General features: G+C 55.7%; 1 protein-coding gene across 1 annotated transcript; it reads right to left on the bottom strand.

Moving 5' to 3' along the window:
* Window positions 1-1,014: 1,014 nt before the first annotated feature.
* PRCD (photoreceptor disc component) lies at window positions 1,015-9,478 on the bottom strand. The gene is made up of 5 exons (XM_068913342.1): window positions 9,410-9,478; window positions 8,622-8,864; window positions 3,081-3,137; window positions 2,647-2,705; window positions 1,015-2,390 (listed from the first exon to the last, which is right to left on the bottom strand). The coding sequence occupies exons 1-4, from the start codon at window positions 9,418-9,420 to the stop codon at window positions 2,690-2,692; spliced, it is 327 nt and encodes a 108-aa protein (XP_068769443.1). The 5' UTR covers window positions 9,421-9,478; the 3' UTR covers window positions 1,015-2,390; window positions 2,647-2,689.
* Between the last annotated feature and the right edge of the window lie 7,634 nt (window positions 9,479-17,112).

Below are 17,112 nucleotides of genomic sequence, written 5' to 3'. Positions count from 1 at the left end.
CAGGCAGGGAGCTGGCCTTTCTGCTGTTTAAGAAACCTTTATCCCCAAAATCTACAACTCCTCCGTGCAGCCAATTTAGCAAGCGTTGTTTGCAAATGCAGGTTTGACCCAGTTCCCGGCAACACTGTGACATTTCCAGGCTGCTTTCTGCTGTCCCTGCCATCCCCAGCTGGCCTCAGATTGTCCTTCTTGGGATTTTTCATGATGGGGAGAAAGATCTGAACTACTGATGTTCAGATCCATAATGAAATCTGGACTTCCCCCAGATCTGGGATGGCAGTACCCGGACTGGCCCTGCAAACGGGGCTCCAGGCAGCTAACCTGAACGGGGCTGTGCCAGGCTCTGCCCTTCGTCTTTGGGGCTGCCTTAGCTCTGGTGTTTGCACATCTCTCTAGGTGTTCCTCTCGGTCCTGTTTCAGACCTCGCCTGAACGTGGATCTTCCTCGTTGCTCATTGCTGCCCCCTGTCTCCTGCCCTCCTGCTGTGCTGGGAGCAACAGGCTGCAATCTGGGGGCTGGGAGAGGGATACCTAAATTTGGCCCTCTGGAAAAAGCCCTCACTTTATGCTTCCCTCCTCCTGGAGTCCTAGTAAAGCTCAGTCCTCCCTCATATCTTTGGACGCCCTTGGTCATGTCGTGTCCGTCCTTCTTGCTCACCATTGCGGACATGGTTTGGATGCTGAGGCTCTTCCTCTTCTAGAGCTGAACAGGCTCAGCCTTGATATATGCAGTGCAGCTAAGCCCCTGACCTTTATTTTTCCTTAAATCAATACGTGAAAACCATGCTACAGCAATACAGGCATGTCAAGGGAATCCAGCTGATTTATATCATCTGAGGAGCTGGTTCTGCTTTTGAGGCTTCAGTCCAGATCAGCTTTTGCCTTTCCAGCCCCCAATCTCTTCTGCGCCATCGTCAGTGCATGTACGTTGTATTTGCCACCTGACCCCCCCGCCAAGCCCTGCCGTTATTAACTCTCCATCTTACTTTTAATCTGCTACAAAATGAAGGCAGCTCCAGGTAAAAAAGCAATTTTATTCTTCCTTAACATAATCATTCCTGTACCAAAAAAATTTTTTAAAATTGTTAAAAGTGAGTTGAGGTTGTAAAGGCTTAATTAAAAAGCTTCAGGGGGAAAAAAAATCTATTAGGAAAACTCTGTAGGCGTTTATGAAATTCTCAGCTGTGGGAAACCAAGCTGCTGGGAGCTCTTGTCCACATGCTTGGCCTTCCCTCGGTGGCGGGGAGCCGACCCGTCCAGCCATCGGGACGGGGACATGGCACTGCCCTTGGCCGGGGGCAGAGCCTGGCAAATCCCAGGCTTGTTTCCCACCATTGCCAAACAAGTGCTTTCCTTTCCCAGTCGCTGCATGTTGCATGTGGCCGGTTAAAGGTGGTCAAAAGGTCTGCTCAGCTCTCAGAAAGGAGCAGGTGGCCTATTCTGGGTGTAAAGGGGATATATTTGGCACTGCAAACCCGCGCTCGCGGAGGTCTGGGTGGTGCAGCTGTGTCCACAGTCAGGCTTCTGCCATGTAACGCTCACCAAAATCCGAGCACCCGTCTCCCTCTGCCTCGCTTATATTGGCAAAACTTTTGGGAACTGATTCTTTGGTTAGATTTAAGAGTAAGCCAGTGTTTGCAAGTCCAGCAGTCCTGGTGACTGATCAATACATGCTGATAGACTTTTCCCATCAGAACATTTGGTTTTCCAACAGGAAACCGGGTTCTCAAACAAATGAAAGCTTGCACAGCAATTGTCTGCCTCAGTTTGGCTTTTTATCAGCAAACAGAAAATAGAGATATTTTTCTTTATTCTAAAACCAAATTTTTGTGGCTAAATGGAGCCAAAATATATCTCCCCCTGCCACTTCTCCCAGACATGAGACATCTTTGAATGCTGAAAGCAACTCTTCCCTGCCGCAAATGGACCAAATAAACCCAGCACGAGACCGGTGCTTAGCAGAAACAGATGCGCCTTTAATGCTGTCATCTACAGCAAGCTGCGTCTGCAAACTGATCTTTTATTAACGTATTTATATAGACAGGAAAGCTGCAGCGGGTATGCGAACCCGAGCGCCGGGAGCAGGACGTCCGCCCGGCTGCCCGGTGGCCCCCCACGTGGAGGTGGCGTTACGGCTGCCAGATGGCATCGCCGCCGCGAGCTGCGCGGGGCTGCCGGCCCCACCGCCGGGGCTGCGGGCTGCGGGCAGCCAAATTTCCTCCCCGCACCGCCATGGAGCCCCGCTCCCCGCTCAGTCCCAGGAAGGAAGCCGGGATCGTACAGGTTTGTCAACGCGTGGCCAGACGTCATGGGGAAAACGTGGCTTGCAGGGGGTTTCCGGACAGGCCAAGGCCAGGATGTGATGGGTGCTGGCCGCAGGGCATAGGAGAGCTGCAAGAAAAGGGTGAAGAGGAGAGCGTTACCCACTTCCTGGGCTCTGTCCAAGGGAAGGCAGCGGCCGGCCGAGCCCCCCTGCTGCTCAGCAGTGATTCGGCCCCATAGGCTGGAGGGTGAATACGAAGGACAGCCCTGGTCCCAATTCCCCCTCCGAATCCCGTGGCACACGCCCCAGCCCAGGACAGCATCCCGCCCCCTGGACACCAGAGGCTTCCTCCCGGTGCCGAGACGACAGCATGATTTACCCTACCTTCGGCGGGAGCCGCGACACGCAGACAGCCTGGAGCCAGCCCTCACTCCCTGAGGTCACTGTGTGGGACACAAAGTCATATCAGTCCCAAAAAATCGCCAGAAAAAGGGGCTTCTCCCTTCCATTATGCCAGTTTGGGGCTCAGCTTGTCTCTCTAATATATCTCTCCTCCCCCCAAGAAAAAGCCACTTTTCTAGAGCCTTCACAGCCACACAGGTAGGCAGGGACCTACAAATCCTGGGTGAAACACGGAAGATGCCATCACTAAAATGCCTGCGGCCCCTGGCGCGCTCAGCGGGGCCGCAAGTGAGGCGGCAGAGCGGAAAGGCAAAGAGCAAGCTTTACCCCAGGCTGGAGCTCTCTTTCCATGATTTCCCCAAATCTGCATCTCTCCCACTGCATCCTGCCTGGCTTTTATTCCACAGCGGCGTTACCTGGCACGAGGGTCGGAGCCAGCCTCTCTCCTGGGCTCTTCCTCTCCCTCGGGGTGCCTGGAGGACAGAGGAGACTGGGGTGAGCCGGTGTCTGGCACAGCAAAAATCTCCTTTCTCCTGCCCCTGTGTCCCCCCCAGCTCTGCCAAGCAGGGACAGGGATGTCCCTCATGGAGGGACCAAGCACCTTAGCAGAAGCCCCGCGAGGCATTGCTGCGGCACTGTTTGGCCCAGAATATGCTCTTTTTAGCCAACGATTCTTTTTTCCTTTTTTTTTCCTTTTTGCCAAAAAAATAAATAAATCATGCAAGTCCTCCATCACCCACTCTTTCCAACCAGCTGTCTCTTTATCACAGCCCGTCCTTCCCCTGGGCTTTGGAACTGGGTCAGCGAATGAAATCCAGCAGCGGTTGCTTCCCCCTGAAATTCATAGAAAGCAGATACGGCCCCCGGGTGCGTTCGGGCGGCCCCAGCGGCGTCTCGTCCTGCTCGGAGCGGGGCGGCTGCGGGAGCAGGCGATGCCCCAGGGCATGGGCATCCCTCGGAGGGACCGGGGGCTCTGCCAGCCACGCTTCCCCGCGGCCCCTTCCCGCACAAGGGCTCATGGCTGTGATTTTAGAGAAACCTGCCATGGGGCAACAGGAGCCCGAGGGATGCTGCGGTCCCGGCACGTCGTGGGGGCGCTCCCCAGGGACCTCCCCTGCCTGCAAGCAGAGAAGTAGGTAGCTCTGGAGCAGAGTGAGTCTCCTTTTAGGGAATGTGGCTGAAATAGGTCCAGGAATCTCCTTAAGCTACCAAAGGAGCCTTGCAGAGACCCGAGAGGTGGGTAAGACCTGTCCCTGCCTCCGCACACCTAGCTGGCTTTTCTGCTTTTGAAGTATTGTATTTTTCAGTGCTAGAATTTGGGGTCACTTTCAATAAATCACTCCAAAATCAGGCGAAAAAGCCCGAGAGGCGCTCTGAGTCACTGGCATGTTGTTACCAAGGACACTAAGGTTCCTGATTTTGAAGAAGAGATTAATTGCATCCTACAAATAGACATTTTCCCTGCATTGAAGAGCTGCGAGAGCTGGCTCTTTTAGCGGTGCTCGTTATGTATTAGCAGGTAGTATTGTGACAGATGTAGGAATCCGGTCGTATTGTCACTTGGGTTTAATCATCGGAAAGCTGTCTTCCCCGGGTCAGCTCCTAGCGAGGATTTGTAATATTTACATAGCACTTGGGGCTGGCTTCTTTATTGCCGGAGCCTGTATTCACTCGTCAGTCTCTCATTATGCATGTGCCAGTATTAATTGCATTTAGAAATGAGATTCGACAGGCAAAGTAAGAGCTATTTAGCCCCCCATTCAGCCTGAAAGACAGCAGCTTTCTGTGTGACAGCTCTCGAGATGTTCTTGTGCTCGGCTTTCTCTCCAGCTGAAAAGCAGGTGTTGGAGAGAGCTGGTGTCGGAGCCACTGTATCAGCACTGCCTTTTGTGCATGCCCAGACATTTATATAACAGGCAGGATAATGACTCCGCAGAAGTGGTACAGAATTGACCCTTGTGATAGTGGATTAAAACGCAGCGAGGGAGAGAGTAGATCCGCTCACTTGCTATATATATATAAGGAGGAAAGTGGGCTAAAGCCAGGGCTTGCCTTGTCTCCGGCAGAAGGAGGGGGGGGTTATTTTCTTGCTGCTTGGTTTTGGGGGTTATTTACTGACTTGGCTGTGCCTGCAGCACTTTGGAGCTGTATTTGTGGCCTCGCTAATGTATTTAAAGTCATACAAAAATTCAGCTGACACTTGTTTGGGCACGCCTGCTGCACGCTGATTGCTCCAGCCCGGAGCTGCAGAGCCGTGCGCCGCTGCTCCGGGCTGCCAGCCGTGCCTGGGCGGTGGAAACGAGGAGGTCGTGTCCTGCTTCCCATAGGGCCTGAGCTGGAAGGTTACATCCAGATGATGTCAAGCTACCGGCTGTTTTCTCCAGCCTGAGGTGCAAAGGGGCTGTTCTTGCCTTGCCGCAGGGGGTGAGGGGAGCCCCGGGGGTGTCCTCGTGGGAGGAGAGGTTGGTGCAGGCACCCTCCTGGGGCTGGAAAGGCTCCCTCTCCCCACAGGCTGGGGGGAGCCCGGCAGCCTGGCCTCCCAGTGCAGACCCCTTTCTGAGGAAAATAACCCTGCCAGGGTCCCGCAGGACTTGTGTGCACCCCGTCTTGAGAGAGCAGCAACAAGGGTAAATCCACATTTCATTTCCTCAGAGTACCTCTTTGCTTTGCCATAGTCCGGCCTGCCCCCATGAAGCCCCAGACCTGTTCCCTCTCCATGGACCTCTGTGCAGAGGCTGTCTCCTCTTTGCAGACCTGCCTCTTCCAGGCATCCTCCCCTCTGTGCTTGCTCGGGCGGTCCATGCCCTGCTTCCCCCCATGCTGAACCAGGACTGAGACCAAATCCTGGGCTCTGTGTCAGTCACATCTCCGCCTTCCTGAACCCACGTATCACTTGGGAGCAGCCCATAAACAGATACCACCAAAAAGGCAATGTGCTCCAGCAGGAACTGGGCAGGGGAAGAACATGAGAAAGGCAAACAGAGCAGACGTCCATAACCAGCCCTGGCCCCCAGCCAGGACATTCTCATCGACTAGCACAAAAAACAACAAAGAATAAATCATCGCTTGTTGAGGAAACGCAAGCTGTGAAGCCTGAGGAGTCATACCTTGGCCTCCCCGGCCCTCGACGGGGAGGTTAGCTCGGGTTAGCATTTTGGTTTGCTTTTCACCTCCAGCGAGGAGGAATGGCAGACCCACAATCAGGCCGTTAGGAGGGGACCCTCCAGGCCTCTCCTTTCAAGCTGGTGGCATTTGGCCAGCTCTGGGGTCCAACGAGCTCCATTGATGGAACACTGACCCCACAGGCTCAAGGCTCAAGGCTGAGCACCCCGGCCCTGCGAGCGCGGGCCGAAGGCGTCCTGGCCTGAAGGGAACTGTCCCTGGCAGCCCCAAGGCATATAAATAGAAGATGGGACGTGAAGGAGGTCAAGTGAGCAGAGGATTTTACATAATCTAATCTTGCCTCTGCTGTTCATTTGTGCCCAAGCATGTCCTTTGCCCAGGACACGCACCCTGCTCCCCTCGCAGGAACGTCAGAGCAAGAGGGACGTTCCTACACCGAAGCAGCTGTATCCCATGTAATATGTGGACTCCTTTCTTTTTCATCGCTCTGTGCTGGTTTTCAAACTGAGACATCTCTAATCCAGAGATCTAGCCTGATTTGCACCAAAACAGTGCACACATGATGGAAATCCTGGTCATAGGGCTGTTTATGATCTGAAGAGGCTATCTTCCCTCCACCGTGTCACTCCGAAGCCTGACTTCATTCTTCCCCGGTTGCCTCTCACCCTTCCAGACAAGCCCTGACTGACGTCTCGTCTTTCTCTTACTCCTGTCACTTTTATTTTCCAAAATATAAAAGGCTGGAGACAATTTCTCTCCTAGTACAAACCTGTCAGTGAAACTGCACTGATTTATGTCAGCACAGAGTGAGGTGGGTAGATGGCTGTCCAAAATAGAGCAACTAGAAAACCTGTTACCTTCCCTGCGTAACTAGGCCTGTTGACAGTCGCAGATAGGCTGCAGAAGTAGATGGGATGTGGCCTGCTGGTCATTTAGTTTCAATACCCAGTAGTCTTTAATGGTGAGAGCAATTAATCGCTGAAAGAACAAATCTAGCTACTTGCAGCTTCTCTATGGACTGAAGTCTTTGAGTCAGGGCCAGATACTTGTCTGAAGGCTGCAGTGTGGCCCAGGGGAAGGCTCCCCCGGTGTCGCACCCGCGAGTTTACCCCTCGGGTAGCACGCCATGCCGGGGAGCCCTCGCGCCACCTCCGCAGTGCTGAGTCCAGCCTCGAGCTCCCAGTCTAGTGCCAGGCATGTCCCGCTCCCCATCCTCACCACCACCGCGTGGCCATCTCACACCAGCCGCTCCTGCCATATGGTGATGATGAGGATGGTAGGCAGACGCGAGGTTGCAGCAGGCTGCAAGGCCCCAGTTTAGAGTCACGGTGGAAGAGGTGCTGGTCCTGCCCTGAGCAAGGACATGGCCAGCTCAGCCCCACGTCCCTCCAGCCCCTGCTCCTCCGTCTCTAGGCTCCATCTTACCTCCTCATATAATTTTTTATGCTTTCCCACTGCTTGCTCCCGTCAGCAAGGACACTATCCCTGTGGCTCGTGCAGAAGGTGACTCCTCCGGCTACGTACCCAGCCTGTGCGTGTGGCCAGCGCTCCCCGCTCATCCTACAGCTTCCTGGACGGATGGACCTGCAGGCTGTCAGCTGTGCCAGCCTCTCTGTCCACCCCCGTAATCCCTCTCACAGCCAGCTCGCCCAGAGACAGCCTCCGAGTCTGCAGTGGGAGCATGTTCGCTCCGGCAATTAATAAGGCTTTAATTTGGCCTCGGCTGCAGGTAGCAGGGGGAGGGCCAGAGGGCACGCAGGCCAGGAGATGCCTTCCCTGCTTTGAATCTCCGTTCTCCCTCCCCTGCCTTAATTGGCTCATTAAGTGCCAATTTGACCTCTCCGCTTTCAGATGTCTCCAGTCTCCGCTGGTAAATAGATTTGTGCGTCTACAGCGGAAACCTCTCTGAGCGGAGACTGGCTGTGGAGAGAGCTGCGGTGCTCTGCGTGGCGGAGAGGTGTGGAGCAGCCCGCGCGGGCAGGACCGGCCCCGGGGGCCGTGCGCTCCGGTCGCGGCTCGTCGTTGCCTTGCTGCGGGACTGCAGCAAGTCCCTTCCCATCTGCTCCCTGCTGTCACTGCGGAGCCGTGTGTGTGTGTGTGTGTGTGTGTGTGTGTGTGTGTGCGTGCACGCGCGCGCGCGCATCCGCGCACACCCAGGCAGCACGCAGCACACCGGGGCCGCGTCTGCAGGGTGGTGGCTGCAGGCTCTTTTGAGGTCGACAGGGCTCAGGAGAGCTGGTGCTTGGCTGATGCTCGGGAGCATCCTGCATACCACGACCCTCGCACAATTCCTCATACCAAAGCAAGGACCTGTGGCTATTTTACACCAGGTGAAGGTTTGAAAATTCAGCATTGATGGGGTGTCACTGGCAGCCTGAGTGTGTCCCCATGCCCAAGAGGACTGTGCAATCTGCTCCAAAGCTGAAGCATAAAGACAAGCACATGCAGCTAAGCTGTTCATCTGGAAAATTAGCAGGGTTCGTTCAGGAAACCACCAATGCCTTGATCAGCGTGTGTAAAAGGCTAGGCACCATGGGGGTTCAGCCCTGTCCCTTCACACCATGAAGGGACGGGACTGAACCTGCACTTTTCCTTGCTGGTGCTGGTGTAACTGGAAGGAGGCAGCAGCCCATCACACATAAGGTTCCCTCTGCCCAACATAAGGCAACATTGCGTGGTTTCTCCCAGAGGAGCAAAACTGGAAGGAAACCAAGCATCTCCAAGGATGGATACTAGGCTGAATAGCAAAATCCTCTGCCCCGGGCCTCCCTTACCCCTCACATCTGCAGCCATGGGGCACCCAAAGAGATGGTAAGGATAGGGAGAGGACATACGGTTCGACTTTGTTGAAGAAGCGGCGCCGCAGCATCACGACCAGCGTGCTGATGAGCAGGATGGTGGTGCACATGGCTCTTCCTCCATCACCATGTAGCGCTGCTGGCCCCTCGCATCTCTCCCAGAGGCTGCTCAGGTGCAGGGTCTCCTTGACGGGCCGCGGCTGTCGGCTGTGCCCGACTCGCACGCAAGCCCTGGCTGGCAGGCTGCTCTCCCCGGGAGCCACCTGAAGGCTCTCCGGGCTGGTTTTAGGAGGAATTAGAGCAGGATCAGATGTAATTAACAGGCAACAAATGAGGGCGCTTTCCTCTGACCTTCGGATGGGAGGGAGCAGAGCATCTGGCCTGTGACCCCTTGAGCGTTTAATTGGTTTTGGCTTCCCGTGTGCCCTCCCTGGCTGGCCACCGTCTCACACCACGGCCAGGCAGTCTCTGCGGGTGACTGGTGGTGGACTGAGCCCGTTTCCACCCTCCCCACCCCAGGGTCCCCCAGCCCATCTTCCTGCCCCTCATCAGCCCTCCTGGCCCCCCCCCACCCCGTTGTGCCCAGGGCCGGACACTCCCCTCTGCTCCCCCCTTGCACTGGTTCCTCCCTCTCCTCTCTGCCCACCTCCATTTCCCCACTCCTTTGTTCTCTCTTCCCCTCCAGCCAGTGCTGCCTCCTGGTTTCCCTCCTCCCACCAGGCATGCCTCAACCCACTCCCCCCTTCCCCGTCTCCGGTAATCTGACAGGCTCAGGCCTGCTTGTAATTCCCCATGGACGCGTCTCAGCCAGCTGATCCCGAGACCTTGTCTGCATCCTGCCCTCCCCGGTGCTCCGCTTGCCTCTTCCTTAGCCCTCTCCCAGCACCTAGCCCGGAGGTGGCGTGCACAGCTCTCCCTCCGGCCCCACAGTCTCTTCCCAGACTGCTGTGCCGGTTTTCAAAGTCTCGCCAGGAAAGCCTTGTCTCCCCCTAAGTTTCTTACTTCTCCTCCATCCACGGGCAGGGAAGTGCTTTGACATCCACTGTCGCAGCTCAGCCCATTCAGATGCCAAACGCATCTTCTGGAGTCTAGTGACTTTGTGGGTTTAGGTTAAAAAAGAACAACCAGGAAAGAAATTTCTGTAAAAGACAGACGGGGGGCAAACACACACATACCTATGTCTGTGCATGCTCAGGCACAGGCACGCACACGCTTAGCAGTTAATTTTGCAGCAAGGGAGTCCCAACCCTGGGCAGAGCCCCTGGAGCAGGCAGGGAGCAGTGGACACTGGCTTCCCCAGGCAGCCCTCTAGAAAAGGTTTTCGAAACCAGGAGCAAATCCAAGCAACCTAGGTCAGTCCAGGTTCAATAAGTGATCAGGTCTGAACCAGAGGCCAAGGCAGAGCTTGCAGAAGAGCCTGACTTCAGATCCATGTCCAGCCTGGGCTGGAGATGTCCTCCAAGCCCAACCCTGTGACTAATCCCCACGCGATGGCAACAGCATCTCAGAGTGCTGCAAGCCCAAAAAACAGCCACAAGCAGCCCTCGAAACATCAGTAGAACCAAATTCCTCTTAGCCCATCCAGTAAACAGCCTCCTTCCCTGAACTGGGAGGTTGGCTGGGGGCCAAGGTGACGGAGTGGCCTCACTGCTGGCACCGGCGGGATGGGAAGCTGGAGCCTTTGGGAGCACAGTGGAGGAAATATCTCTTCCAGCCAGAAATGAGAATGAATAATTTCTTCCCGAGCGGAACGAAAGGCTGGAGGGCAGAGGCTGCCTTACGCAACCTGGTTCAGGGAGCGCCCGGGCGCTCGGCCGCGCAGACCTCCGGCAGGCGCAGGCACTCGGGGCGACATGGAGCCCGGCGCCCTGCTCGGCCGCTCTGCAGCGCTCTGTGCTCCCAGGAGCACATTTTGGTATGCTGTGAAGTTGCTGGAGCCAAATAAACAGCAACCACTGGCTGAGTTGGAGCCCAAGAGGCTAAAAGGACTTTCTTTTCCCTGGCAATGTGGCTTTTGTAATCTCTGGGAGGACATCACTCCTTGAAAACCCTTCTCCTCTCACTCAGTCCCAGGCAGGGCTGGTACCAGAGAGCTCCCCGCTACGGTCCCCTCTCGCGCCCGATGTGCATCTGAGTCCCTGAGAAAGAGCAGCATGTTGGAGAATCTTGGAAATTTCTCCTTCGTGGACTCACTTATAGCTTTTCCACCTCTATAACCAAATGGCTGACCATAACATGGACTACCCTCACTGCATGGCTTGAGGTGAGATGAGAGGATATAGGCAGCTCCTGGCAGTGTCTAGCCTTGCAAGGTGGAAGCATGTAATCTCAGAGCTCAACAGAGGCTTTCCTGACTTCGTATCATCCTCCCAGATGCTTGTGGAGGTCCTGTGCCAGCAGCAGAGCCACAGATGGTGTGGGTGCAAGGGAAGGTGGGCAAGTCCTGTTTCCCCAGCCAGGAGCAGGGAGATCCACCTTCTCTCCATAGCTGGGCAGGTCTCCTCTCCCTGCTGCCCTGCTCTCCGTCCACAGTATGGACATGCTGGTCTGGCAGAAATGGTCTCTGGACCCTCTCCGGGTGCTAGAAGGAGCCCGGTGAAGGGAGTTCACCCACCTGGGAGCAATCTCTAAGTGCCATTTCCTCCACTTATTTGGCATTCGGTAAACCCGCTGGATGAAGCTTGCCCTGCGCGGGAGCATATCAGTTCCCAACACTCTTGATTGACATGGAGAGATACTTGGTTCAGAGGCAAGGTAATGTGAGCAGATTAGTTAATGCTTCTTGCCCTAGCCCTTGAGAGCAGGGCTGGAATGGAAAGACAGACTTAATGGGTTTTGAAGGCTTTTCTTTTTAAGATATGAATCAATGAATCTGTACGGGGAGCATGGATAATGTGATCGGAATAAGAAACAGGGTTTGTCTTTGAACCTGAGCTAGGTCCCTGACAGTGTTTACTTCATGTCCTGGCACCAAATGCAAGATGACATGAATATATTAGCTTGCTGGTTTTCCTGAGCAACCCCTGCCACAGTCAGACCAGCTTCAGAAAGGAAAAGAGCAGCAAAGAGAATCTGTTTGGAAGTGTCGACTTGTTTCCCAATAACCCTGTCATCCTCGCTTACTGCTGAAGGGTCCGGCTCTGACAGCGGCTGCGTTCGTGGCTCCGGCGCAGGGCTGAGCGGCGCGGTGGCAAATTCCTCTCCCTCCCGCAGCCGCCCCCAGCCTGGCAGCCGGGGCTTTGGTTCCCTCCATCGCTACAAGTTGCATCACCGAGTTTCAGTTCCCCAAAATCTCCGGGTGGGAATGAGGGTTTTGCAACAGTTCCCAGGTCAGCTTTGTGGTTAGCACCCTCCAGGGCACTGCAGCCATTTCTCCCCGTATCCGTGGGTGAGCTGCGGCACAGGAGGTGCCCAGCACAGCCCCGGCCCCGCTCCCCGGAGCAGGTCTCCGCGTGCAGCCCTGCAAGCCTCTCTGCTTCCTCTTGTTCCACTGGATTTCCTAATCCCCTTAAGGTTTTTTTGTTGTTTGTTTGTTTTTTAATTGTGTGGGTTGGTAGGGTTTTGGGGGGAATCTTTTCCGGAAAGTTGAGGCAAGCTTTGAAGGCCACGGGGAGGCTGCGCTGTCCCTCCTATCTCACTCACTGTCCTTTCTTGTGCCCACTGCAGCCGACGGGACCGAAGTCCAGCCCTGACGCAAGGTGTCTTCATCCAACACTCTCTTTCCAGGAGTCTCAGCAGCGTTGTCCACCCCAAGGTCTGCCGCTGTGTCCCTGCCTGGCCACGGCCCCCCCCGGTGGCTCCCCTGAGATGTTGCCCCCTTGTAAGGTGCCTCCTAAGCTGACGTCCCTGGCAGACCATGCCATGGTCCAGGATCCCATGAGGGGTGGACCAAATGTGCCAGATGACCCAGGAGCAACCCATGGGAGTGAGGTCCCCTCTGGAAAGAGGGAGGTGGTGGGATCTCAGGGGCAGGGTTTCCTTCACCAGCACCACAGACCTTGGTCCCTCTGCAAAGCTGCATCAGTTGGGCTTCAGCCCATTTGGGAAGCCCATGACCCAGAGCAGATGAAACTTATTTCCATTTAAGAAGGAGAGTCTGTCTGGTTCAGTTGAAATTCATTCCCCACCAGCTTCGGCAGCATTGCGTGAGGTCTGCTTTCAATCAGAAGAGGAATGTCTGCCCAGGCGTTGTGCTACACAAGCAGCCTGAGTTTTGGTTCCCCGGGGCTAGCCAAGGCCAGGCCTGGGGGGACACGCTCCCAGCGTTGTCACCAGCCTGGCCTGGCTCTTTCCAGCTGTGTTAAGGATGCGGAGCTGGAGGGAATCCCGGAGCGGAGTCTCCCTCTGCTCCTGGCATTTGCGAGTGAAGGCGCGTGCCAAGCTCTCAGGCAATGGCTGGTTGATTAAATCAGAGTCCCACTGTGCCCCATGCAGGCTCACCACCTCCTCGTGACCACCAAGCAACCACGCAGTGCTTCAGAGCTCTCCTTCCCTGGCACGGCAGGACCCAGCCAGGCAGGCCATGGGCAGCGATGCACCCCTGGCCTGATCCAGGGAGGTTCTGGTGGGTTTATAGCCCCTTTTAACTCCTCCGGCATGTTTTCCTTCAGCCGGTTCCTGCTGCGGCATAGCCGGCAGCTCGCAGGCCTGCAGGTGCTGCCTTGCCATCCCCCCCGCAGCCCAGCCGAAAGCCAGGGCGTGTGGGCAGAGCTGGAGCATCAGGTTTGCACGCAGCTCTCCTGGGAGCAGAGAAGCGGGGGGAAGGAAACCTGCAATAAGTGCAGAGCATTTATACAGGCTTTAGGCTAAATCCTTGCTTCCCAGGGTGGCTGGCTGTAGCCAGCACTGCAAAGCTGTTTCCTAAAGTCTTGTTATTCCTTTTCAGGCCAGGACTTCACAGCTGGCAGCAGGGCTGTATTAGAGAGAGAGAGACAGAGAGAGAGAGAGAGAGAGAGAGAGAGCAGCATTGCAGCGCAGTGGGTAGTGCTGGTGGGCTTTGCTTCAGCAGTGTTCAGGGCCACAAGTCCAACATTCCTGGGCAGCTGGCTCGGTGGGGTCCCTGGGGGGGTCAGGACAGGCTGGGTGCAGGGGAAGGACGGAGGAGGAAGGACACCTAGCTGTGCATGCGTGCACCTTCCTGCAGCACCCCATGGGATGTCGATGGGAGCAAAAATGGCCTAGAGTCATGTCAGTGACTTACGCCTACTGCACTGTGCACTTCCGAGGAAAAAGGGGCAGGAGTCAGGGCTTCCCCACGCTGATGCCTTCAGCCTTCGTTCCCTTAAAATCCCAGGGCTGCTCCCACTCTGACCAGGTTGCCTGGTGTCCCGAGGGTCTGGACACGTGGTCCTTTTCAGCCTCACGTGGTTACGTCGGCACTAAAGTTGGGAGCCCTGGGCAGCCCCTGCAGCTCCCCTTTGCTTCCTCGGAGCTCGTGGGCTCTCCCTGCTGCCCTTCCTGTGTCCCCCCCAAACTCTGGCACCCGGAGCACCTCTGGCTGCCTGGCGCCCGGGATGCGCCGGGGCCGGGTGTCAAGCTCGGCACAGGCACCGGGGCCTGTGACAAGGGGGCCCAGGCTGGCCATCCCCAGCGGCCGAGGGGTTGGATTTGGGGTTTGAGCCTTAGCCTCGGAGATGGTTAGCGGAGTCAAGGGTGGGGATCTGCCATCAGCCACATCCCACACGCCTTGGAGCTGGAGCCTCGTTTTCTGCCTTCACCTCCCACTCGAGGATCGGGAGCCAAGTACATTTCTCATTGCACCCGGCGTGTGCGGGGAAGCGGAGAGGCAATGTGGGAGGGCAAAGGGGGAGCAGGAGAAGCCGGCAGCAGGGAAGAGAGAAAACGGGCAGGCGCTTGCAGCCCAAGCATGAACACGGGCTGGTGCAAGCAGCGGTTCAAAGAGCCTGGAAACCCATGGTCACCTCCTGCAGTGGCGAAAATGGAGAATGGCTTGAAAATGCCCTTGATCTCTCCCTGCCATGCGCAAGCCGAGAGAGGAGCAAGCTCTGCCTGTGGCCAAGGCTCGCTCCATGCAGCACTTTGCACAAAAGGGATCGATCCTGCCCAGCACCGTGCACTACCAGAGCCCAGCATGACATAGTCGCTGTGGGCGATATAGACTGGCTGGGGAGTTATAAGACAATGCCAGCTGGCTGGTGGTACAGCCCCCTGCCAGGGTTTTGCAGCAAGGGTGTCAACAAAGCGTCTTTTCCCTTCCCTTCTGCAACAAGTCACATCCTACCCCTGAGCCTCCGAGAGCAATAGCTGCAGGAAATCGTGGAAACTGGCCACAGCCACGCGACACCATGAGGCTGTGCTCGTGCCCTGATTTATGTCCGAGGTCTGGGACCGGACAGAGAAGTTCAGGGTTGTTGGGTTTTGTTTGGGATCTTCAGCCAGGTGGTTCGTGTGGAACATCTCCACCACCGTGTTGGTCACGGTTGCCTGTTTGCTTCCTTGTGCTGGTAGGAGTCACGCATATGCAAGTCCAGGTGGGCTCATGCCAAATCCAGAGGCAACGTCTCCGCAGAGGGGGCAAAAGCAATCTCCCTATGGAAAGGCTTGGGGACTTCTCATTTTCTGCTGCTTGCTCAGCTTTCAGGATGCTGTCACATGTGTTTTTAATGAAAATTGAGACTCTTGAATCAAGATCCCTTCACTCCTAAAGGCAGGGAGTGAGGCAAAATGCCGCTGCAGCCAGGTTTACTGTATAGCTAGACACAAGACTATGAGCAAGGTATTGTCCGAGATACAAGGCATGAAAGCTTCTAAGAGAAGAGCCCTTTCTCTTTAAACATGCAGCAAATAAATGTTCTACCTAGATAATTGCATGAGCTCTACTATTATTTGTCATAATTTGCATTTTTCCTTTCCAAATGTGCTAACACCGCATTGCAGTTTTGCTCTGACTTTAAACTGGATTTAAATGCAGTGCATATTTCCCTGCATTTTCAAGGCAGGATGAAAGGGTTGGACATGTGAACCATCCTGAGCTGATGGAACCATCCTGAACTTCTCATGGTGGCCGCCTTGTGCCATTGCATCTCATATTTGAGCTCAGGCTCAGCAGTGCTAATCCCAGTGGCTAACGAACAGCAGACAAGTCAAAGCTTTAACCTGGCTGATGACAATGTGATGGTTTTGAAGCCAGTGCTGTTGTGATGGAGGTGACCTGACTGATTCCTGCCTCCTGGACGTGTAAGGCTGGCAGCACGGGCTCTGCTCACCGGCTGCTGCGGTCAGCAGCTCTCCGCTGGCGGCCCATCCGCCGAGCTGAAGGGGCGCCGCAGACGGTGCGAGGGCTCCCAGCCTGTCCCGGGGCCATGCCAGGGGCATTTCCAGGGGGGAAGCTGCGGGCGGCATCTTCTCGCTCCTTCTAGTCAGATCTGCCAGAGCCAATTTGCTGACACAAGGGTCAGCAAATTAATGCGGTGATGGCTGAGGCTGGTTTTGAGGAGAAACAGAGCAAAAGCCTCGGCAGGTCTGCAATATCAGGGCTCTGACCCCAAAGATGCTCACGGTGAGCATCCTCCGCAGGGAGGCGATTCACACGCCAGACAGCTCTGCTCTTTACTCCAGTGCACAGCACGTTGCCCAGGGCACTGAGGACCCTGGGGACCCCGGGGAGCCTGGGGACCCTTCGAGAGCCATGCCACCTTCTCTGCTGCAGCGGCATCAGTGTGGCAGCCCGGCTCGGCTGCCCCCAACCTCTGCCCGTCCATGCGCCCGCGATGCAGCCACCGGTTCGTCCGTCTGTCCGTCTGCCCACTCGCTCCTCGGCGAGCGTGCAAAGGCGGTGGGGGAGCCAGCACGCACTGGTTGTGTCTATGCACAAGCCACTCTTTCACAGGCTATTTCTCTTGTCTCTGATCCCCCTCTGGGGGATTGTCGGTTATTACAAGTCTGTGTAGTATTTTCCTTCTCGCTGTGCAAATGGACTGGGCTACAGATTATTGTCCGGATTTTTAGTGAGTTGGGACCATTGTTTGGTTAAAAATGACCCAAACGCACACACAAATCCAGCAGAAAGCCTGAGGCAGGAGTACTCCTCTTGTCCGCTTCCCTGCCGAGATGCCATCAATCAGAAACAGTGCAATCTCAGAATAACAATAAATTCATTCCACGAGTGCCCGAACTCTAGGTCCCTTTGCGGTTTGGTAATGAAAGGAGAACGGAGAGCAAATTCTGCTAATGAAAAAAGTCCCCGCAGGACAGGCAATAATTTACTCAGAGACCAGGGGTATCTCGCGCTCCCCTCGCGCCCCAAGTCTGCCCAGCCTGGAAACGTGAGGCAAGCGAGGATTTTTCGTTGGAAACACGACCGCTTGCGAAACAAGGTAGCGCAGGAGAGAGCGAAGAGACAGGGCGCAGCTGAGCCAGCTGTTGGGATAAGTTTAATCATACACTTTGGATTCTGCGTTTCCTCTGAGCTGTTTACAAGGGCTGGGGAAAAAAAAAAAACCCAACTTCCAGTGCTGACCCCCCCGCTGCGCGCACTGTCCTGATGCTGCCCAGAACCTCTTCCCCG

The sequence above is a fragment of the Struthio camelus genome, chromosome 19 (assembly GCF_040807025.1).
Source record: "Struthio camelus isolate bStrCam1 chromosome 19, bStrCam1.hap1, whole genome shotgun sequence".
NCBI lineage: Eukaryota > Metazoa > Chordata > Aves > Struthioniformes > Struthionidae > Struthio > Struthio camelus.
The sequence above is the reverse complement of the archived record's forward strand: the minus strand, read 5'-3'. Positions and strand labels throughout refer to the sequence as shown.